The sequence below is a fragment of the Crocodylus siamensis genome, chromosome 1, assembly GCF_052110815.1.
Source record: "Crocodylus siamensis isolate JL-2025a chromosome 1, ASM5211081v1, whole genome shotgun sequence".
NCBI lineage: Eukaryota > Metazoa > Chordata > Crocodylia > Crocodylidae > Crocodylus > Crocodylus siamensis.
The window spans coordinates 97,227,222-97,252,788 of NC_143395.1; the positions used below are offsets into that span (position 1 = coordinate 97,227,222).

The window sequence follows — 25,567 nt, forward strand, 5'->3', positions numbered from 1 at the left end:
ATTTGTCAGTAGGTACCAAAGTCTACTCAAAACTGAGTTTACGGAGTATCTGTACTAAAACTTGCACTAGCTTCAAAAACTACAGGGGGCTACAGGGGGAGAGGGGGGAGTAAGGGCTGTAGCCACCTCAAAATTTCACCGTAGCCCCTGCCCACCCCAAGCGTAGCCCAGCCCACCACTCTGGAAAGAGCCCGCACTGCCCCGGAGGCAGCCCACCATGCCTTATGTGCAGATCTGGGAGCACACACCACCCCCATGCCCTCCTGTGGTGCATGCAGCAGCAGGAGCCACCCCTCCCCCCGGACAAGCCGCTTACAGCTCCAACCCATGCCCCACCCTGCCTAAGCAGTGCCTGCCTCAGTCCCAGCCCTAGTGCCACTCCCTCCCACACCGCAGGGGCCTCTATCTGTCCCCGTCCACCCCTTTCTTCCTCTGCAACAGACTTACCAGCCAATGCTGCTCTCCAAGCCACCACACTGTGCTCCTGGCCACATGCATGCTGCGGCCATGCCCAGCACAGCAAAAAGGGCGATTGCCGATGCTCTCATTTTTCCCCTATGTTGGTGTCGGTCCGATAAGGGACCAATGTATCAGTGCACCTCTACCATTTTTATTACAAAAACCTAACATGGAAAATACATCCAACTAAATCTACAATTTTACTTGTAAAACCTAAATATTACTAATAATATTAGGAAAGCCTAATCTTGTCCAAGTCATGCATAAAGTACAAACCAACAATTAGAGAGGTAGCTGTCAGCCTCAATTGTGTATTAGGACATGGGTGGCCAACCTGTGGCACACATGCTGTAAGTGGTATGTATAGCCTATGTTTAAGGATAGGAAGCATGAAACAGAGCTGCAGATTGGCCAGGAAATTAAATATTCTAAATTAATTATCTGCCCTACAGCTTTAAATCAGAACAACTTGAGGACAGCATTTTAGAGTGATTGCATTTAATATTATAACCCTAAAGAAGTATACATTCATGTTATAATTTCTTTTAAGATATGGTGACATAAGTAATCTACTTAAGTCTTAGCTCTCTTGTTTTACGTAGTCTTCTCTAGAACCATTTAATGCAATTATTAAACCTTACTGATTAAAACAATTATGAGTACATACCTCTATAGAAATAATTGAGGCTTTGAACATTCAAACTCACACACATTAAATGACATCTACTTGTAAACTATGACAAGTTTAAAAAAAAAAAAAAAAAGATAAAAGCCCTTGGGTAAAAAGGGGCAATATCAAATATACTGGATTAATTTTGATCTTTACACAGCATGAACCCAGTACAGACCTTTAAGGCACCTTTATGCAATATCAGGTCAGTAAAATACATAAAGGTTAGCCAAATGCAACTATTTAAACATCCACCTATTAGGGGTGAAATCCTGGCTCCCATTGAAGTCAGTGGGAATTCTGGTAAAATGTATATGGATTTTTCTTCCAAATACAACCTTGTCAGCAAAAAGCAAAAAACTTTGATGCCTGAACTACAGATGTTTCTAATTACAAGTCTTGTGTGCCAAACCTAAATGTATTACCTCATGCTGCCATGCTGGCTCACCTCCTGCTCTTCATACTCACTGCACTCTTCACGCCACTGAAGCACAACAATAATGTTCTTCTTTTCTACTCTGTTCCATCAGATTTTCGCAGCTGGGGAGCCTATCATTTAGCTTCCTTTATTATCTCTTTTCATACTATTAACAAAAACACACACACACACACACACAGAGTACAAAACAAAAGCTATAAAGATGTGCGAATTTCCGAAATGAAAGCCGCATATTGTATATTAAAAGCCAAATCCTCTAGCAAATAACTCCAAAGACTCTGTATTAGTGTCTTTACTAGGGTTTCATTTCACTGTAAACTCAAGACACCATCACAGCCTTGTGCCACTGCCTAAATATCCTCTTTCTTAGCTATTGCAAGGGTTTCTCTCCAAAACCTCCTTTGGCCTAGAACTATACTTCTGTCTCCTTCAAGAGCTAATCTCTGCCTCCCGTATGTACAAGATGGAGTTCACAACTCACATCTTCCAATGATGCAATCAACAGACCTTGTGCTTTATGCATGCTTCCCACTCTAGATAAAAGCTGTTCTGCTGAATCTGGAAAAAATAATGAAAAACACTACCACCTTTTCTCTTTGTAACCTAGATCAATACCCTTGACTGTAGAGAACAGCCAGGTCAAAACAAAGTAGAGAGATGTGCATTAAATTTGGGTCAACTATATTTCAAAAAACCAAAATCAACAGAAATTCTTCATGAAAAAATCCCAGCATTTTTCAACTAGCTCTATTATTATATTAAGAAAGAAACAAATGGTATTTAAGTAATCCCAGGCCCACTAGACTGACTAGGGAGGAAGTTCCAGTACCCTTCACGGAAGCACTAGCAACATGTGAGACGCAACACCAGGGTGTTTGAGTGCAAAGGCATATAAAAAGTCAAGAGTTATTACCCCTGCTCCTATCATCTACAATGAAACCAGTATTTCACTCTTAAGTTTTAACAAAACACCAGTTCCCTTCATCCTCAACTCCTGTGCAATTAGTATTAAATCCTTTCCACAGCATTTACGCAAGTCTAGTAAGGTAGCACAGAGAATTTTAAAAGGGACATGGGGTACACATGTGAAGAAAACAGGACTGGAAGGAATCTCCTGGGTTCAGTACTTTGCTGTCTCAGGCAAAGTTATATTTCTTGCCTCCACTTCCCCCTCTGCCAAATTGTTCTACTCCCCTTATGGTTAGAAACCTGATATTCCCAAGACCTTAATTGCAATTCAGGAACCAAAACACTCAAAGACTGGGTATTAGACTAGAATCTAATGTCAAAGTGGTATTTTTGGGCACAATTTGGTGGGCAAAGAACCACGTATTTCAATCACATTCACTTAATAAGACTACTTCGCTCTGTAAGATACAAGCTAACAAACACAGGGGAAAACAAGACTACAATATGGACAACTAACAATTTCAAATGTACCTTAGAAACTAAGTGGTTAAGAGAGACCCTACCCTGCCTTCTGTCTGACTTCAAACTAATATGGCTAACTGCACCTCTCTCAAGTTCATTCACAGTAAAACTACATTTTCACCTGGCTTTTCAATCATATTAAATGAACGTTCTGACACACTATTTTCAAACACTGAGATAGAGCTCCTGTAATGAATCAACTCTCCTCAAAATTCACTGCCTAATGGCACACTGGAAGCCCTCAAGAAGAGCTAGACAATGCATTAAAGATTCTGCTTTCTTCTTTATTTGACTTCATATCTTTCTCATTGCACCCAACCCAAAATGCTCCACAATCTACCAAGAGGTAGTACCCTTCACAGCCATTTAACTGATTTTCATACAGTAAATGTTTCAATAGGCTTTAATTATGATGACATGGAAGTCCTTGCTTCGCTCTCATCACTAGGTGCACTCCATGAAGATAAGAAACCTATAATTACAAGTGTTTTCTACATCATTTCTGTTAGATAAAATAATACATATTTAATACCATTCCTTCTAACACTTTTTCAACTTGATTTCCTAGTCTTTAGTTAGGTTACTGTCATAGATTTCTAGGGTCAGAAGGGACCTGGCAGATCACTGGGTTCGGCCACCTGCTCCAGGAAGGAAAGAGTGCTGGGGTTAAGTAACCCCAGCCAGATGCCTATTCAATCTCTTCTTGAACACCTCCAAGGTAGGGGAAAACACCACCTTCTTTGGAAGCCCATGCCATATTTTGTCAACCCTTACCATAAAGAATTTCTTCCTTATGTCTCATCTAAATCTATTCTCCTTCAGTTTGTAGCCATTATTTCTGGTAACCCCAAGGGGTGCCCTGGTAAACAGAGTGCCCCCTATTCCCTGCTGGCCTCCCAATGAGTTTGTAGACAGCCACACGATCACCTCTCAGCATTCTCTTGCGGAGGCTAAAAAGATTCAGGTCCCTCAGTCTGTCTTCATAGGGCCTTACCTGCAGGCCCTCAACCATACGAGTAACCCTCCTCTGGACCCTCTCAAGGTTATTCACATCCCTCTTGAAGTATGGCGCCCAAAACTGGATGCAGTACTCCATCTGCGGCCTCACCAATGCTGCATAGAGGGGAATTATCACTTCCCTAGACCTGCTCGTGATGCACCTGCTGATGCAAGAAAGCGTGTGGTTAGCCTTGCGTATTACCTCATCACACTGGTGGCTTGTGTTCGTTTTTGCGTCAACTAGGACTCCAAGAGCTCTTTCTACTGTTGTGGTACTCAGAATGGTACTTCCCAGTCTATAGGTGTGTTGGAGATTCTCTCCCCAGAAGCAGTAGCTTGCATTTATCCTTGCTAAATTGCATCCTATTCTGACCCAACCTCCTCCCCAGTCTGTCCAAATCTGCCTGAATTCGCTCCCTGCCGTCCGGTGTGTTAACTGTACCCCATAGTTTAGTGTCGTCTGCGAATTTAGACAAGATGCTTTCAATACCTTCATCCATATCACTGATGAAGATATTAAACAACACTAGTCCAAGGACCAAGCCTTGAGGGACACCACTGCCCACATTCCTCCAGGTGCATCACCTGATGCTGCAATATTACTCAAAGAAGCTTCCATCTTTTGATCAGTATTAGTCCCAGAATTCTGTATAAAGCTCTCCTACATTAATTCCCAAATATAAAACTGGCCTCTGAAAGTTAGGGATTGCCAGCACATATGGATAGTTTTGCTGCGGTGTAGGCATTAAGGAAGCTGCCATCTCTTTCTTTAAAAGAGTTGTAAAAAGAAGCCTGATACTCTGAAACATATTTGGGGGGGAGGGGGAGAAGAACAGCTTTCCACACCATCTGGAGAGACCATAATGCCAAAGCAGCAAGTAGACTAAAAAAATTAATAAATATACAGAGAGTCTCAGATACCATTCCAGTGTGACACAGATATGTTTTCCTTCTTGAACGGCACATTAAAGTTCCTCTGACAAAATGAAAGTTATGTTTGTTTCAATAAGCACAAACAATTTTTGTTACAGTGTTCATAACAGGAATTATATCAAAGGTATCAAACAGCACATTAGACTTCTGCAGAACTATTACAAGCTTCCACGCATTACAAATTATTTCAATTTGGAAATTTAAAAACCTCTGTCAATAAAGCTACAGAGCTCTTGCTCTGGTTTGTTGGTTGGAGACATATAAAAATTTGTGATTAGAGTGACATATGCAGAAGAGAGAGATTACTGTAATCAAATGCTTCATCTTTTTTTTAGCTCTCTACAATCTGCTACTGAATAGTAGGGGTGTGCGAAACGGGCCATATTCGACTTGGATTTGGCCCGATTTGGGAGACAGTGATTCAATTCATTGATTTGGATCACTGTCCCAATTCAATTCAGCCAAATCCAAATCTGAAGATTCAATGCTGATCTGAAGAATCAGAGATTCAGCTATAGACACAGCTTTAAATGTTTTTTCTACATACCTCGAGGTACCAGGCATGGCTCATGGATGCCGAGACGGTGGGGTGGATGGAGTGCAGGGAAGCCCCCGCGTGCTCAGTGGTGGACCTCCCCGCCAGGCAATTGGCTGTGGGGGGACCCTGGTTCTCCCCCAGACCCAGGAGGCACGAGTCAGCAAGCTGGGGGTCAGGGTTCCCCCGCACGCTCCACGGTGTCCTTGGAAGTGGGCCAGAAGCACTTCTGATCCAATTCCGGACCTGCCACAGAGCATGCTGGGGACCGCCCCCATGGCGCTCCATCCACCCCACCATCTCGGCATTCACAACCCACCTGGTACCTCGAGGTATGTAGGAAAAAACATTTAAAGCTGTGTTTATGTCCGAATCATCGAATCTTTTCAAATTGATCCAGAGGGTTCCAATTTGATTTGGAGAGATTGAAGAGTCTTCTGATTCGATTTGGATTCGGAGATTCGGACACTGAATCAGGCCGAATCTCCACCAAATTGAATCAGTGATCGAAGCTTCGCACAATGGGCTGATTTAAATCAAGTCAATGTAAATAAATTATTTAAAATCATCAAGCCAAAGGCCCAACTTAAATAACTGATTTTTACCCCACTGTATTTTTTTATTTTTTTTAAAAAGGTGTATTTTCATTGGTTGATATAACAAGTCAAATAAGTTAATTTACAACTAAATACAGTTTTTACAGTACATTTGGTATGTTTCGTAAGTACACTATACATACATGTGTGTATGCATGTATTTTTTATTTATTACACACACACACTTATATTAAGCTACACACATGCACACATCTGGATTTTTTAGACATCCTACATGATTAAATATGTATTTCTTATTCACTAAATGATTAACTTTTTGCTTGTATTTGTGTCAAGCTGCATTAAGATGGCAACTTGAATTTAATTCAACACACAAAAACTAGCGCATCAAATTTATTAAAACATTTGTATTTTGGATGCAGATTTTTAAATCAAAACACGGTGCACATTTACAACTAATTTATTAAAATTAAATGTTATAGTATTAGAAGCATAAACTGTGGTTAGTGAATTAAACCAATTACTTCAGGTCACCCTGAGGAAAAATTTCTAAAATGCCTAGGTGAAAGTCATGTGAGCTTAAGTTATCTTTGTCTAATTCTCTTTAAAATGAAACAGTCATTTTTTCACCTAGACTGTTCTAAAAATGTTTACCCCCTTTCAAGTTTTTAGAACTCAAAAATCTCATCCTCCTCCCCCTTTTTATTCATAGACTGGGAAAGAAAAACAAGTTTTCCTGCTTTTTCAACTCCTAATTGATTTCTCAGCTTTGAATGAAGAAGTCCAAATGAAGAAAATATTATTTCTCCACCTGCAGAAGAGGCAACAGCTGGTAGAAGCACTTCAACAAATTCTTGTAACACTGACCTCCACCTTAGTGACCTCACTGCTAGTGACCTCCACCAATTCAGTGGTGTGACTTTCTTTAAAAGATACTCAGCATGGTGCATACACTACTGTCACAATATTACATGTTTTGGGGGCTTCTTTCCCCAAACTGCAAAAAACATAAATACGTGCAACAGTTTTTAGCGTAAACTTTTAATACCCAGTATGTTTGCGTCACAGACACAGACACTTTATGAGGGCAGACCATCAACTATGGCAAAGAGGGCCACTACAAGAATTAATATGTGGCTTAATTTTTTCAGTGTTAAATCTCAGGCAGGCTGCAAGGCTTCTGAAGAGAGTGGAAGGCTGAAAGTAGCTCATACTGGAGAAAATGATAGTGTAACTTTGTTGTACAGTACCATATATACACCAACAAAGACTTCTTCCAATAGTGGCAGCATGACTATCTGCTCCTACAGCTTTAGTCAGAACCATTAGACTTAAGTCTTTTCACTTGCTCTTTCTAGCAACTAGAATCATTACAATAGAAACAAACCTTGTCCCAATTTTGAATGGTGTGGATTTTTAAACAGATGCTAACCGACTCATATTAAAACCCTTGTATAGACAATCATTTTTAACATACACTTAGTTGACCCAAATCCTAGGGTCCCCATTAAGGTTTCCCATGACCAGCTAATGTGTGTTAGAAGTACAAACCTGTCTTGTCTGCACAAGGTTTTAATGCATACTAACACCTTCTTCTAGAATGGACATCAGCACACAGGGCAACCCCTTCAACACACAAATCTGTTTTGTATTTACAGGCCTTAAACAAAGATATTCTGTTTAGAAACAGCAGAGTGATTATTAATTAATTAAATTGATTGATTATTCTTAATTTAAAATATATTCTAATTTTAACTAAGCTTCTAAAATACATAGGGTTAAAAAATGTTTTCTATTGTTAAATCAGTTTTTCAATCACACTGTCACATATACAAGGAAAACCCTTGTTAATGCCCTGGAAGGTACAATATGCTCATTAAAATGTTTATTTTGCAGATCCACCAATCTTTTTATTGTGACCTGTTAACATTAAGTTGTTTACAGCATAAACTCCCATTAATCCATAAAACTTTACATTTAAACCAGTTTGAAATAGTTATGTTTTGTGAAGAGACTTACTGAACTGCCATTCAAAACTAGAACCACAGTTTACTCATTCATTATTAGGAAGTCGGGGGGGGGGAGGTGCGCCTGTGGGTGGGTATTCTAGTGCCTGTTCTTGTAAGTAGAATATTGAATTAAGCTCAAGTAATCATTACTTCTGTACAACGGCCTGCTGCTATACTGTGTACCCAGTATAAACCTGTAATGCTGTGTCTAGTCCGTCTGGAGTAACATTAACTCACCATTTACTACCCAGCTTCCAAAGATAAATGTGCCTTCTTGCCAGACCCATCACATCTTCCAGTAGCTGATCTCCAACTACTGATCAATAAAACCTATTACAGCAATGAAACTGCTGTATTTGTGCCACCCCAAACTTCCACCCCCAACAGTCCCTCCCCCCCCCAACCAGCACAATAAGATTTTTTCCAAGTACTTTTCTCTCTTCACCAAATTAAGCAGCTAACTTTCATTTGAACTGCCAGATAGGTGTATGGACATCTATTTCATAAATTTTTCAAATCCATAAGGCTCACAATGAGCTATGACTTTATCACAGTAGCTAATTGTTTAATTATGACATCACCAACTCTTTTACATAATAGCTCATGATGAAGGTTTAAAAAAGAAAAAGCCTTAGGTGATTGAGTTATGGGGGGAAAAAAAAAAAACAATCACATTCCCAACCCATCATAAACCACAGTACGTAGAAAACTTCTCATATGATTTTATTCCCACTTTTATTGGTCACATTAGCCAAGTCTTGCTCAATTTCTATGTAATCCCCTGAACCCAAGAAATTTGAGAATACCTGGGTATTAGTGATTTTGTTTGGCGAAATATAGCTTGACCACAAATGGTAGCTTTGTTTTTTTAAATAATAGGTAACATAAATGATCAGTATAATTTTCTCCCTATACTCGTGTATATCATACAGAACTCAGTTGAGGTGAACAACTGTCTGATGGGTGTACAATGAATGAAGAAAATGCTTTATAGTTTCATAGTTTCTAGGGTCGGAAGGGACCTGAGCAGATCATCTAGTCCGACCCCCTGCCATGGCAGGAAAGAATACTGGGGTCAAATGACCCCAGCAAAATGTTCATCTAACCTCCTCTTAAACACCCCCAGGGTAGGAGCCAGCACCACTTCTCCTGGAAGTTGGTTCCAGACCCTAGCCACCCTGACCATGAAGTAACGCCTCCTGATAGCTAACCTAAACCTACCCTCTGCCAGCTTGTGACCGTTATTCCTGGTTACTCCTGGCGGTACTCGGGGAAACAGGGACTCTCCCAATGCCTGCTAATCCCCCCTGACTAGTTTATAACAGGCCACAAGATACCCCTCAGCCTTCTCTTTTGGAGGCTGAACAGGTTTAGGTCCCGTAGCCTCTCCTCATAGGGCCTGCCCTGTTGTCCCCGGATCATATGAGTGGCCCTCCTCTGGACCCTCTCCATGCTGTCGACATCCCTCTTGAAGTGTGGCGCCCAGAACTGGATGCAGTACTCCAACTACGGCCTGACCAATGCTGCATAGAGGGGGAGGATCACCTCTTTGGACCTGCTCGAGATGCATCTGTGGATATATGACAAGGTGCAGCTGGCCTTCCTGACTGCCTTCCCACACTGCCGACCCACGTTCATCTTGGAGTCAATGATGACCCCAAGATCCCTTTCTGCCTCCGTGCTGACAAGAGGGGAGTTCCCTAACCTGTAGGTATGGTGCTGGTTGTTCCTCTCGAGGTGCATCACCTTGCACTTGTCTGTGTTGAAACCCATCCTATTCTCATCCGCCCACCCTTGTAACCTGTCTAGGTCTGATTGTAGCCTGTTGCATCCTTCCAGCGTGCCCACGTCCCCCCACATCTTAGTGTCATCAGCAAATTTGAACAGGGTGCTTTTTGCCCCCTCGTCCAAATCACTGATGAAGATGTTGAACAATGCGTGCCTAAGGACTGAGCCCTGTGGAACCCCACTGCCCACTTCCTTCCAGGTTGAGAAGGACCCATCCACTACCACCCTCTGGGTGCGGCCCTCCAGCCAGTTGGCGACCCATTTGACTGTGTGGATGTCTACACCACAGACCCCCAGTTTCTTAATGAGAACGGGGTGAGAGACAGTGTCAAAAGCCTTCCGGAAGTCCAGGAAGACTATGTCCACTGCTACCCCTGCACCTAATGATCTGGTGATCTGATCGTAAAAGGCCACCAGGCTGGTCTGACAGGACCTGCCACTGATGAACCCGTGTTGGTTGCCCCTAAGCATGCAGTCCCCTGCTGGCCCCTCATGGATGTGTGCCAGAATAATTTTCTCAAACAGCTTACCTAGGATCAAGGTAAGACTAACCGGCCTATAGTTTCCCGGGTCCTCCTTCCTGCCTTTGTTGAAGATGGGGACCACGTTGGCCCTCTTCCAGTCCTCCGGTACCTCACCAGAGCACCACGAGTGCTCGTAAAGCCGTGCCAGGGGACTTGCAAAAACCTCGGCCAGTTCCTTTAGAACTCTAGGGTGGAGATCATCCGGGCCAGCTGACTTGAATACGTCCAACCCCTCCAGAAGCTCCCTAACTAAATCCTCGCTAACCCGTGGCCCAGGTGTGCCTCCCCCGGGGCCCAAGGAGGGCCCAGCAGGCAGCTGGCTGTTCTGGTCCCTACTTAGGAAGACAGAGGCAAAGAAATCGTTAAACATGTTAGCTTTGCTGTCTGGTGTGACGACCAAATTTCCCAGCGTGTTCTGCAAGGGCCCCACATTACCCGGGACCTTCTTTTCACTCCCTATGTATTTAAAAAAGGACTTATTATCCTTAATCTGGGAAGCTAGTCCCAGTTCCATCTCTGCCTTGGCCTTCCCAACTACCCCACTACATTCCCGAGCAACTACAGAATAGTCCTCCCTGGTGATGACCCCTTCTTTCCATTGGGTGTACGCCTCCTTTTTAGCAAGGAGACATTCCCGGATGCTTTTGGTGAGCCATGGAGGCTTGTGTGCTCTCCTGCTCCCTTAGAACCTCGTTGGGATTACCTTCCTTTGGGCTTGGAGAATTGTCTCCTTAAGGAGCGACCACTCTCCTTGGATACCTAGCTCCCCTCCCCTCCGGGACATCAGCGCTTCTCCAACTATCCTCCTTAGCTTGTTGAAGTTTGCCCTCCTAAAATCTAGGGCCGCTGCCTTACTGCATGCCTGTGCCACCTTGCACTGGATGGTGAATTCCAGCAGGCGATGATCACTGTCGCCCAGGTGGTCGAGCACCCGCAGCCCCCTCACCAGGTCATCACCCGTGGCCAGCACTAGTTCCAACAAGGCGTCTCCCCTGGTGGGGCTGTGCACCTCCTGAGTTAGATGGAGGTCCTGCACTCTGGCCAAGAATCCTACGTGAGCATCCAGACCTGGCTGACTGTTCTTCCCAGCAGATGTCTGGGAAGTTCAGGTCCCCCATGACTACCACATCCTTAGCCTTCACGACCTCTGTGAGCTGACCCAAGAATTCCTGGTCAAGCTCTTCTCCCTGGTTGGGAGGTCTGTAGTAGACTCCCACCAATAAGTCTCTTTCCCCTTGACTGCCTTGTACTCTAACCCAAAGCACTTCAGAGTGCCCCTCCCCTGACTCCTTGCTAATTGAGGAGGATGCCTATTCCTCCTTAACATAGAGTGTCACGCCCCCACCTCTCTTTCCTATTTCAAGCCATGAATTGTCTACCCAGGAGTCAGCAACCTTTTCGTAAGAGCAGGCCACCCCATAACCCAGATGTTGCCACAGGGATGCTCTGTAAGCAGAGACTGCAGTGAGAAGTGAGGCAAGAGACTATTGGCTGGCCAGCGAATAGATAAGCACAGACTGAACTATGCAGAGAAAGGAAATTGGTTGTCATTCTTGAAACATGGTTTAGAACAGTGTTTTTCAACCCATGGGCTGCAAGAATATATGAAAGGGTTGTAAACAAACTTGAAAACAGGATCAACAAACATTAAAAATGGATTCTCCTTTAAAGGAGAAAAATGTAGGAAACTCTCGCTTTTCCCTTGCAGGCTGGCAGAGGTATACCCTGTGAGGGGCTGCTTGGGACCCTCTATGCCCCACACACCCACCCTCTGCCCCACACACTGGGGATTGGGACCTGGGGGCAGCAGGTCAGGAGTGAGGGGCACTAAGTCAGGACTGGCCATCCATGTTTACAAATGGGTCCTGGTACAAAAAATGTGGAGAACCACTAGTTTATAACAGACCTACCTGGCCAAATTAAGCCTGCAGGCCCCTGGCATATGCAGTTCAGACAGCAGTCTAAAAAGAGCAAGTCCAGAAGCTGTGGAATTCCTGTTGAAACCACCTCCAAGTGTTTCACTAGGTTACAGTGTCTGCTGCTCATAATCTATGAGTACCAGCTTCCCCCTCACCCCTCCGGCCATTAGAATCAAATCTGTTTAGTTCATCCTACCCACCTGCATGCAGTTTCATTATATTTTGCTTTTTTATTACAACAAGATTATCGTAAGCTTATAACCTATCTGTGTAATGAAGTACCAGAGCTATAGAGTTCTTGCTGGGACCCCACACAGGCCTTTTATGTTTGACTTTACTTTGCAACTACGTGTTAGAATCGCTGGCTACTGGAGCGCTCTGACTGATGCACGATTCTAATAAGCATCAGTCTGTATTCTTCTATCTTAGTCTACACCTGTATAAAGGTAACAATTATTAGCCCAATTTGCGCAGCCTTTTCATGCCCATAGTTTATTATTTACAAAGAGACTTCAAAACGAATATACATATTTTTAAAAGTATAATTAGGTTTTCAAACAATGGCTAAAAAGGCTTAGATTTGTTTTAGCTCAGAAGTAAAATCTGCAATGGGATAAATATTTGCCATTTCTTACTGATCTACGCACAAAATAATATCTATTTCATTTCAGAACATGCAATTGTACTAATCTGCAAAATGAACACAGTTTTGGAAATTAAAGCAGGGATAGCAAAGACTTCAAAACACAGCTAAACTTTCAGATGTTTCCAAGACATTGCAGATGCTTACATTATGTCCCACACCAACGTATTTGTTACACTGCCTTTCATTTTTAATTTTATGTTATAGTTAACCATTTCACACACACAGACCAAATTTGTCCCGAGTACACCTCCACAGGCTACAATTAAGACTTTCAAAGTGATGTAGCCTATTACATGTTGAAAAAACTGAAATTAACATATTTCACAAAGTATAAGGTACTCACAAGCTAGTTTGCAAGCTCTCATTGCATACCTAGTTTTATAAGGTTTAAAGAGGTAGGTTACTAGTCATTAATACACTATACTGAAATACAAAATGGAATATAACATAGATATAAAATATGCTTTTAATGACCTATTATGCTTTCACAATAAACTGGGTTTGAAAAGAAGCCCTATTGTGCATCAACAAGTCAAAATGCAAAACTAGCCAGTCAATAATGGTATAATCAACAACTGTTACTCTAAAGCAGTCGCCTGAGACAAAACTACTGCAATCTTTACCAATCATTTGGTGCAAGGTAAATATATAAACATCATTATAGGACAGAGGTCTCCAGCACTGAAAATAATTGCCTCAGATTGTTTGTCAATGGCAGATTATTATTCTTTGACAACAGATTTCCTTCCACTACCAAGAAAGCCTCAATTTTGTTCTCTGCATCATTAAAGAAATCTGATGCAGGAACAGCAATTGACCTTGGCATTCATCGTCTTTTTATCAGAAGGTCAGTACATCTAAGACCCTCCTGTCTCTGGCACCCTGTATTAGGTATCAAAACACTCAGATACTTCAGCCTCTCAGAACAACTAAAACTTTCTTCATCACCATCTTGGAAATTCTACTGCAGGGATCAGATCCTAAAGGTTTTATTTTACCTTCATCATCTAATCAGCCATACTTCTAGCTAGTCCCAAATTAAAAGCTCAGTCTTTTAACATACTGCAGTGGGAGATTTCCTTGACATGCTATATAATATGAAATTCAAGATGACTTGCTGAACAAATGTAAGGAACACGGTCATCCATTAATGCATTACAGGATAAATAATGATCCATTTAATCCAGAAATACTGTAGACCACTCAACTGACCCGAAACTAAACTGCTGGCAAAGTGTAAGTGGATCCAAAGCTGACTGAAGTAACTCGACAGACTCCCATTGACTTAAATCAGCTTTGAATTAGGCCTTAAGACAACAAATATAACAACAGGCATACACTACATAATGTCACAAGTCTATTGTTTATAGGATGTGATTTTTAAACTACAGCCAAGATTTCAAAGGTGCCAAATTTCCAATGACTTCACTAATATCTGCATCCTCAGTACTTAAAAAGTCACATCCACAAACACAGCCTCCTCCCCTTATTACAGCTGACCCACAGAGACAACTTTTGGTATAAAAAGAACAGATAACTAGAAAGATAAAAGAAAAACTCTGCTCCCAGAAACACGCTGGACAATGCACATTCATGTTATACATAGTTCAGAGAAATTAATAACTTGCTACTATTAGAGAAACAACAGTGTCTTCTTTCACATTACAGTGAGCAATACACTGGACTATTTGTGTAGGTTCAGGCAGCTGCTGGAAACATCTTAGCTGTTCTTGCATCTGCAAGCAAGTCCATGTCAGCTTAAAGCCAAACAATCCTCCCATTAAATACGCCTAGTGATTGCAGGGGGCATTCAGTGAGAGACGGTAATGCTGCAATTCCAGAAGGAACTGGATGGAGCACCTACATTTTTGGTGTCATGGAGGACATTTACCCCCACGGCGAGACTGGTTCTGAGACCGTGGGGTTTCTAGTGGGAAGCGTTACCGTCTCCCAGGGATCTCTTGAGCATATGCTGACAACATTTCCTCGAGGCAGGACATCGGATTCCCTGCTCTACCTGTGGCAGACGAGGGTGCTGGTCTGTATCGTCAGGGCTAACAGCAATCCAACTATAGGTGAGATGATGGGTTTGGCTCCACCAATCCTGCTCTGGCAGAGGGCTGCCCCTGATGACCTCTGGAGATCCCTTCCAGTCCCACTTCCCTGTGGGGCTCCACCATTTACATAAAACAGCTGAAAGGGCCAAGTGCTCCCGGTAATGCAGAGCGGGGCCGAGACTGGCGGGAGGGCGGCTCATCCTCCTGGAGCCCCAGGCGCCCTGCTCAGAGCCAGGAGTCACAGAGAAGGGGGCCGGCCTGCCAGGGCCCCCCAAAACCCTCTAGGGTCCAATCCAGCCCCTCCCGGACAAGCACAATGTAAACAGAGCTTGCCCACATCCGAGACACTCCTGCACTGCGGAGGACAAGGCCACCGGGCTTGCCTGGAGCCCGGCCCGGTCCCTCGCCCGCAGCCCGGCCCGGTCCCTCGCCTGCAGCCCCGGCCCCGCCTCGCTCACCGGCCGTGTAGCTGCGCAGGCCGCCGTCGCCCAGGCACCGGCCCCACATGGCGGCGCCGCCGCCGCTGTTGGGGCTACTGGGCCGCCGCCGTCGCCCGGCGTCCGCGCTGCTGCTGCCGCCCCGCCGGGGCCGCGGCCATGGCAGGACAGCGCAGCTCAGGGCAGGGTACGGGGTCCGGCCGCCTCCGCCAGGCGCCGCGGAGACAAAACTTGCAGCCTACGGCCGCCTCCTTCTGCGGCGGGGCGAGGGCGGGGACTGGGACGGGGCGGCGCCGGCTCCCTCCTCCCGGCCAGGCCCGCCTCGACGGCGCCGCTGATCCCCGCCCGCCGCGCACACACACACAAATCAGGGAGCCTGTGGTGGACTACGCACACACACGCCGAGCAGCTTGTGGACTTCACGCTCGCATACACACACACATACGCTGAGGAGTCTGTGGACTACACATACACACAACGCACGTCTAGGAGCCTGTGGACACCACACAGAAAATCACGTGCGCACACCCCCACACGTCAAGGAACCTGTGGACTGCACGCACGCGCACACACACACGTGTCTGTGGACTCCACCTTCACTCCCTTCCCTGTCTCTCGTCCTCCCGGGCCCCCAAAGCCTGCCCCACAGCATTCACCCGCAGCTGGCGGCCAAAACAAGCCCCACAGGCCTTTAGGAAACGTGGGCCTCGACCCACCAGGCAAAACTGTAAGACCCCTTGGGGATGGGGGCCAGTAGGAGCATATCACTGATTCCTTGGGACAGACAGAAAACATAACAGGGAGGAGAGTGAGGGTCATAGGTTTATCACAAGGTCAACAAAGGGTGACATGGAGCAGAGCACACTGGCCCTCAAACAAGCCCAAGGAGGCAGTGGGCACCGCCTACTGAAACTGCCCAGAAATGTGAACAGACAAGGGACAGGAAAGCAGCCCTGCAATTCTTGGGGGTCTTCAAAGCCAGAGCCTTCTTCCTGGACAGATACATCATGAGCTTTGCCAGGGCCGGGAAGAAGTTGCCCAGGAGGCCTCGGTGCCTAGAGTGGGTTCACCCCCGCCCCCTCTTTCATTCCTCACAGCTCTGATCTGGGATGTGGGAGGAGGAGGCTAGTGGGCTGCAGGGTAGGGCAGACCCCAGAGCATGGAGGTGGGAAGGTAAAGGTACAGCGCAGTGTCAGCCCACAACCAGAGTCTCCTCAGGCTGCGACTACTCCTTCATCTACTGCATGCAGCCCTGCCAAAGAAAGGGGTGTTGTGCACACAGAGAGCATATTTGCTGCCCAGTACAAGGCAAAGGGGCCTTCACTGCCAACAACTGAACACTAGATTAACTGTAAATCATACATGAATGAAGAAGGATGACCAACACCACCCTGGTTTTGCTCCCCAGCTTAAACTGAAAAGATACTCAGTTGCCAAATGAAATATACCTAAGCTTATAGTAAAGCTACCTCATTTAAATGCATTTGAATCTTGTCCCCACAGGCTCAGAAGGATTTGTGATAATACATCATTTTCCATATGTGGGCCTACTTCAAAAAGGAAGGGTAAAGAGATGAAGGAAAACAAGGATTGCTACTCATTTAAAGAATAAAATCTCCCGCACAAAAATATCCAGGTTGTTTTTCTATTTCATGGAGTCACAAGTGATGACCAGGCAAGAGCAATATATATATACACACACACACACAATAGTTAGAAAACAAAATAGCCCCCTCCCAAGACACATTCAGTCTGCCCAGAAGATCTTAACAAATGATTCCCCAACTGGGCATAGTTATACCATGGCTATTGGTTTGTGACTGGGTCTTGGTTGTCCCATTCTGAAGATTTACAAATACAACCCAGCCTCTGTTAGAAATACGCCTGGATAAAGAAGGATATAGGATATATCTGTGGTGGCTGAGAAAGATGTATTTAGCCAACACCCAGCATCTACATGCTCTAGCCTGAAAACATCACACTTGGAAAACTCAGACAAGGGAAGTGAATTACTCTGCCACTATATCCTGTGAGGAACACAGCCAAGAGTCAGAGGGGCAATCTGAATATCACAGAGCATTTTTTTTCCGCATGAACAAAAAAAAAAAATCAAAAGCCTGTGAGCTGATCTAGTGCTTTTTTTTTTATTGGTAGCTGATCAACGTATTTTTCCTAACTTTTAACCTCCTCTGGAGAATCCAACTGTTACAGATTGGATTTCAGCACACAGCAAATTTAAAATATCTATGAATTAGCAGCCCACTTATCACAACATAGTTGCTAGGCGATTTTCTACAAGTAAACTATAAAGCTTCTGGGCAAGTGTACACTGATAAAAAACAAAAAGTAATGTTGTGAAGATACTTGCACAACACCTTCAGAAGACAGGCTGTGGAACAGAAACACATACCTTTATGGGACACCAAAAATGATGGACTTAAAGCCACTAGATTTATGGTTCATTATAACTTACCTCTCACCTATCCGTCTACTAATTTCTCTGCTGTTCTTTGTTTTTCTTTCCAGCGGTTAAATTCAGTAACAAATTAAGGTTAAGCTAAAGCAATTGTTCTTTTATTTAATTTGGACTGTAATTGTTTCTTTCCCAGACCTGATGAAGGGCCCCGATGCCCAAAAGCTTGTCTGACATTTCTCAACAAGTTTGCCCAATAGAAGATATTATCTCACCTCACAAATCTTGCTTTTGTCTTATTTCTGGACCTCAGCAGCTTTACCAACAACACTGACAAATATCTACTCAAGAAAAACTCCCCGACAAATTCAAAACACCTCCCTCTTGAAAACTGCTGAACAATTCAGTTGTGGTATACACCTCAGTATTTCTTCAGGACAAAAAATGTGGATCATGACAGACTAGGGAAAGGGCCTCAGTGCAGTAAGAATGGTTCCACAACATGTATATCTTGTCTCCTACCCCTCTATCCTCACTTTTGAATTAAAAAACATTGCAGGTAGTCTCAAATACTGGAAAATTGGCCTAGAGACCTACCTGTTTGAGGTGCAAAACTACAAAGAAAGGCCATTACTCGGCTGAGATCAGCAGTTGTCACAGGCAGGTGGTGTCGGACCCCATATGCGAATGAAATCTGCTCTTGTAGAAGATTGAGCTAGATGACTTAAATCATTACTTGTGATCTTGTTTGGTTTTTTTGAAGAAATAAGAGGAAAATGGACCTCTCCATTAACTATGAAATACTGGGCTAATAAAGAAAAAGCAATCTAATACTTCAGAGCCTCTCTCATACCTAAGAGACCTTAAGCGTATTTGCATTACTTGCACAAAGACTAAGGGCCAAAAATTATACAAAATTTTCCCATTTTGTTTCCTTGTTCCCTACTTGGTTTTACTTTTTCTGTCACCTACTATGTTCTGTTTTAATTTTGCCCAAACTGGTAGAATGGACAATCTGACTGCATACTTTCAGTAAAAGTTCTAATGTATGCAAATGCTGTTATTTTAGTTATATATAATTTTATTGCTCATTTTATTGTACTCTTTTGGAGAAAGATGTAAATAAAATACTACTACTACTGCTACTAAATGGTGGAACGGAATATATGTAGTAAAGTGTTCTTTATTTGCCCCGGACCCATAAATACTTATACAGAAAAAGGTAGTTCAACAGCACTTTACAGAACACTCTTCTACATGTTGCCTAAAAAGAACACCAGAGCTTCTTATCTGTATGCTTTTACACTACTAGAATTCAGCACTTTTACTTAGCACATTCCGAAGAGGGCAAAGTGGGTTTTAAAGAGTCTGTCAATGTAAAAGGTTTTGGTTTTTTTATATCAAGTACATTATCACAAAAGAAAACTACAACAGAAGGAAAACCACACTAATATTGAACTTAGGAGTTTGACACTACAACACAGTGCAGCAGTAAGAACCCAAAGGCATAAACTGTGAGACCAGGTGGAAATGTGACCGGAAAAGGTGTGATGACAGTCCTTCCATCTCATACGTCCCTGACGTGCTTTGGTGCATCTGGTATGCATTTCCTCTAATGGTAACTAAACAGATTCCTAAACATCTCTTACCAACAAGAGAACAGGAGGAGGAAGTTGAAGGACAAAAAGTTGATAAGAGAGAAACAACTGGATTGTTTCATTCATTTCAACTAGCGTTTTGTGGATGTTAAACTCAAAATGATTTCCCTGTATTTGAAGTATCTAATTTCCTGCATCAGTACTCTCAGCATGTTAACTGCTCTAGCCCTGTTAAAAGAAAACAGGGTACACATTTTGAATGAAGCATTCAGTCAATATAAGCTAAGTCAGTCTCTTCCTTTTGACAGAATTCTGGGTTGTTTTGTAGTAACTGAAATTAATTATCAGTATGTTCATAGCACTTACATGTCTAGAAACTGGGACAAGCTGAAATCAATGGATTTAAACCATAAATAGATTTTGCTTACTAATGCTTTATTAATTCCCTAATAAAGCATTTTCCTCTATTCTGCACACACACCGTCCTATTTAATCCTGCCATAAAAGAAAACATTTATTTTGCGTTCTCAAATTTAAGCTAATTTGACTGAATCTTCTGCAAAGAAGAGTTTGCAGGTTGGACCAAGTCTTAAAAATCCAGATCTGGATTTACACAGAAACAAGTTTCAGGAACTTCAGATCTGGGAATCTGGTTTGGAACCAGTTCGGGATTTTAACTTTTTTCCTCCCCTCTAAGAAAAAAAAACATTCACAGTTGCAGCTCCTTTACAATATTAGTGAATTCAATTACAATTTTGTCATTTCCAATTCAAGGGGTATAAAAAATTGAATCATATAATACAATGTCAATAGTATAGGTCAAAGAATAGATGTAGCTTTACCACTAATTTATGTACAAGTGGAAGCAAGTCCCTTCCAAGTATAATTATTGTGCAGTGTGCTATTACAGACAATGAATGGGCTTGATTTATTGTCTGAAAAGCCTTCTCTCTACCCCCACCCCAGGATTCAGTGACACAAACTCCTCCCTCTTGGCAGAAAACAAGAAAGAGAAATGATAACAGAAAATAAGATGTGTTGGTGCTAAACAGCTGCTACCCGCTTAATATCATATTCAACTAATTTGTAACTGGATTCACAAATCACATCGTTATTTTATGTTTGTTTTTTCTGAGTAAAAAAGCATAATGCAATAAACTGAATTAAGCTGGAGCATGACAAGTAAAAACAGCACTTTTGTGTGAGTAAACCTTTTCTGCAATCTTAATTTATTCCACACATTTTCCTTCATATCTTATAGAATTAAGAAATTAGATGGCTAAAAAAAGAAAAAAGTAATTGAAATTGGTTTAAGACAATACAAACTATTTCTGGGGGCTTACAAGGATGTGAAGCATCTTTACAGCCTGGTGAAAAGCTATAACATATTTTCTACTAAAAATCTATATTGGGAATGACTTTGAAATTCAAATTGCAACTTTTGCATTCCCTTAAGTTTCCATTTCTTTCTTAAACATCATAAGTTTTCCCTCCACAGTACACCTTTGTCAAGGAGTTGTATACTGATGGATGGACGAGAAAAGCATGAGCCCCAGATGCTAACAGAGCTGGAATGAAGTTAGGGATATCTCACCCTCCCATCCTCCTGCACCCTGTACCTTTCCTGCAGTGACTTCAGTTCCAGCAGCAGAGAGGGAGTAGAAGAGGCAGCACAGGTTAGCAGTTCTCTGCTAGAGGGGAAGTGGGGAATGCCCTCTTTTTTGTTGCCAAAAATGGTAGTGTTTTGGCCACTCAACATGCACACCAGCAGCAAAAAAAGAGGTAACATCTCCCTTCACAGCCACAAAACTCCTTCTGCACCAAGTGTACTGCCAGAGCTGGAGTAGGGAAGGTGCAGAGAGGCAAAGTGACCACCAGTATCTGGAGGAATGTTCGTTCACCAGAGCACCCCAAGGGAAGATGAGGTCCAACGGTCATAAACTACTGCAAGACCATTTTAGGCTGGACATAAGGAAGAATTTCTTTACTGTCCAAGCTCCCAAGGTCTGGAATAGCCTGCCATCGGAGGTGGTTCAAGCACCTACACTGAACACCTTCAAGAGAAATTTGGATGCTTATCTTGCTGGGATCCTATGACCCCAGCTGACTTCCTGCCCTACGCGTCAGGGGCTGGACTTGGTGATCATCTGAGGTCCCTTCCAGCCTTAATGTCTATGAAATCTATGAAAGTACTGCCCAGCATATTGTATCTGCTCATATCTGTGAAAAGAACCATTTTCATAATTGTTTTATCTTTCTACAGGTAAATCAAACTGGGCAGTTTAAATGCAGACATGCACAAATTGATCTGACTTGATTCTCTTTTGCCCTGCTGCCCTTATATTGTCATCTATGTCCTCAGGGACTGGGTAAAAATTAAAAAAAAAAAAATCAGTATTGCCAAATATATGATTTATCACAATAAATTAGTTTTTTTCTTAAAACTGTAGGGCTATAGGTTTTTACCTAGAAATCTTTTATTTTTTTCTAAGTAAGTTTCTGACCCTTTTGTGGTTGCATAAACATGAGGCACAAGGCACATAAAACTAGAGGTCTAAGGAGGTACACCACCAGCATGGGCAGACATCACTGAATGTCAGCCAGGCCAAGCCAAACTATTCGATCTGAGAATATGCAAAATATTGGTATTTCAGCTTCTTGTCCCATTTCAGGACAAAAAAAAAAACCCAACCAACCAAAAAAAAACCCACACATACATCAAAACATTAGAATTCCTTCTGAGATAGGAATTCTGATTACTGTCAAACTCATGCCTGGAAATGTTTGGGTTTTAAAGTGAGTTGAGATGGCACAATGACTTGTGAGTAAACTACAGTAAAAGCTGTGTTAACCACCATTTTACTAACCGGAATACTCTATTAACCAGAATTTCTGGCATGCACATCAAATATTTCTTGAGCAGAGCCATGGGGTGAGGGCAGCGGCTCCCCTGTGTGGGCCACACAAGTGCTGCCCAGCTGACCGGATGCAGGGGGTGGAGAAGCAGTTTGCATGCCACAGCAGCCACCGCTAACACCATCTACCACCCTGTGCCACCACCACGTGCAAGTCCAGATAACCAGAATTTTTAGATAACCACCACCCCGTCTTACCCTACTCATGCCGGATAACAAAGCTTTTACTGTAGTTTGCATCAGTGTAAATGACAACCAAAAGGCAGAAGGCAATGTCAAAAAACAGCTTTATACTACAAGATTTCCATCCTGCAAGCTGTTGTACAGAGGTCAGACATCTACACCAAAAAGCTTAATTTAAAAAAAATTACAGCATATACCTCCGGTGTCTATAATCTAAAACAAATTATTAGACTGTTAGTCATTAAAATTAAGAAAGGATTAGACTGTCAGTCATTTATACTAAGGAATTGATATTACTTTCCTTGTACAGTGAAAACTCCTACTGACCTCTTTGGACAGTTGGGAGACTAAGAAATCCAGTATACAATATTAAATGATATGAGGGCAAAAAAACACCACAGCACAACAAGCCAGTAATCCAATGATGTACAAGGGGAGTGGAATGGAAATTCTTTCCAAATGCCTGTGGCCATCAGCTGATGACCAGAAGCATGGGATTTGTTTACTCCAAACCCAGGAAGAATAACTAGTGATCAGATTATCCAGTTACTCCTATACAAGCCAAAAACAATGCTGCTGCAAACTAGTCAAGCTCTCTTCAAGTCAATAAAGTTTACCCCAGGTTTGACTTTGTCTAGTTGACTCAGTGGTATACAGTGCCAGTAAATCCAACAGTCTGCATTACTATTTAGAAAGCATTTCTTTCAACTTGTTATAAATACAAATGTCATTAACTTCATCAAATGTCACACTCCTTGTACATATTGCTGGATCATATGTATTGCTGGAATGTCTACAATTATGTGACTGATTATTTTTAACATGCCTTACATAACCTTAAATGCAATAGTACAAAGATGGGTGTAAAGCCCTAACTTCCATCATCTGGAAAGATGGTATCAGATCTAAATTAACTAGTTCTCCAGTCTCTTTCATGGGTTGAATATGACCTGGGATCAAACAATTACATAGACAAGATGGTTTGGGCGCACCATAGCTAATAGATTAGACACTTTAAAAAATAGGTAAGGATAGCTTAATGGTATAAGATTAGATCTGAAATCAACTTTAAACTTTGCTGAAATTCCAAAAATATTAACTTAAGTCATTATCCTTTCTAAGAGAGCATGTGTGCATGTCTGTATACGCACATGTGATCACATACACACACATTTTCTATAGTGTTTTTCATATGAGATCTTGAAAATTAGATTCTACCTACTTAACAATGATCCCACTGTGCTTTTGTTACCTATAGAAGTGTATCCAATATCCTTGGCACAGTATTTCACATCTCTTGTGCAGCAAATTCGTTCCTGACTGAAATGACTTCTTTTCAGTGCTATATGTTAACAGGGCAAATCCTGAAATCCTTAAATCAAAACCCAAAGAAGAGATGTACTCTGCTTGTATGGGCTTCGGAACCCGCACACTCCGTATAGCAGAATCAGACTACCACTCTCTCTTCATTGTGCTAACCAGAATTGCTCCTTATTGAGTGTTTTTGTCAGCAAGTCTTATCCTCACTGAGACTGCAAGGCATAGTATTTCTAAACTGAGCTGCAGGGTATAAATACTTCAGCCTTCTTATAGCAATCTTAGATCGGTAAACAAATACTAGTACAGGCTCTTCTCGACACACCCAAAGCAAAGCAAAATTAGGACCCGAGGAGCCTTTTTGCTTCACAGCACTTGATGGATTTATTTCAGAGGGTACAGGGATTAACATATGATATGCACGTATACACACACAGACAATATCATTAGACTGTTTTGATGATGACTTGAACATTAAATTTAGCCCAAACAAGGATATGCTTATTTACAGTAGCCATGGATCTCTGACTTGGCTGCAGAGATCTCTCTCCAGCATTCTACTTTTAACACATTGCCTAAGAAGTCAAATAGGGAAGGAAACTTTTTGTTTGTTTATAAAATTATTTCCCAATCCTTGTTGTGGCCAGGCATGTTGAAATAAATGGGGAAAAGATCAAATTACTAACCTGAAGGAGGTTAGTTATTAAAATGGGATAAAGCAAGAATGGAAAAAATAGATGTCATTTCACTGAGAATGTCTGTCATTTACTGCTAAGTTATTAAGGAAAAAACATGGCCATCTACATTAATATTAAGTACATTCTTTAGAATAAGTTATGTCACTGGGAAACCAAGATAAAATTCAATTGTATGTAAAACTGAAAGGGTTACTTTTTAATTATATGAGTAGAAGAAGGAAAAAATATAAAAATCAAGTGATAATTCCTAACTGTGGAGTAGCATCACATCAATTATAAAGGATTGCAAGGCTCTTAACTTTCAGTTATTCAAAGGGTGCTTTTTCACTTTGCCATCCCAAACAATGACACCTGTAAATACAAGGTGAATTCAAGAATCATGCTTTTTTCAGTTGCCGTACTACGCAAGAGTAGATGCAGGACAATCAAATGTTTTCTGTATCTTTTGTTGAAAAGGTATAGCGTTAACTTCCCATCATTGTTCTCCTCTTCTCAGGCAATGACTACTTTGCTCAGGAAGAAGCAAGAATCCTTGGGAGCAGCACCCTTCGCCCTTAGGGGACATATTCATTATCATCAGTTCACATGGCAGGTATTCTGAACCAACAGCCATATTTAAAAGGATGAGTAAAAATACAAGATTTACACAATAGGTTCATCTTAACTTAAGTCTCCCTTTGGACTGTCTCCTTGTTGGTAGCCTGTCCATGAGAACTGGATGTGGAGTAAAAAAATGTTATGTATCTGTTCTCAATGTCCATATGTCACAAAGAAAACAACACTGAATAAACAGGAAACAAGAATTCATGTAAGAAGCTACAACAGATACTAACAGACAGGAAATAAGAGTGTAAGGGTCAGCCATGCATAAGATTCCCATCTGCAGACTTCTTCAATGGATCCTCCATCCGGACAATTCATTCATGGAAGTCTTTGCTGAAAACCACAATGGGATTATATTACTTGAGCTTTTCATAACATTGCCACTGCTGGAACTTATGTCTTGCAGCCATTATGTGATGGCCTTTATTTGGCATGAG

The 25,567-nt window shown here is 42.3% G+C and overlaps 1 protein-coding gene across 1 annotated transcript in view; it reads right to left on the minus strand.

Annotated features, from left to right (window-relative positions):
- The window catches only part of CEP85L (centrosomal protein 85L), a 171,746-nt gene extending 156,039 nt beyond the window's left edge, over positions 1–15,707 (minus strand). The window contains exon 1 of the mRNA XM_090038580.1: positions 15,425–15,707. Within this exon, the coding sequence (XP_089894706.1) occupies positions 15,425–15,473 (49 nt within the window). The 5' untranslated portion in view covers positions 15,474–15,707. The remainder of the gene's footprint in view (positions 1–15,424) is intronic.
- Between the last annotated feature and the right edge of the window lie 9,860 nt (positions 15,708–25,567).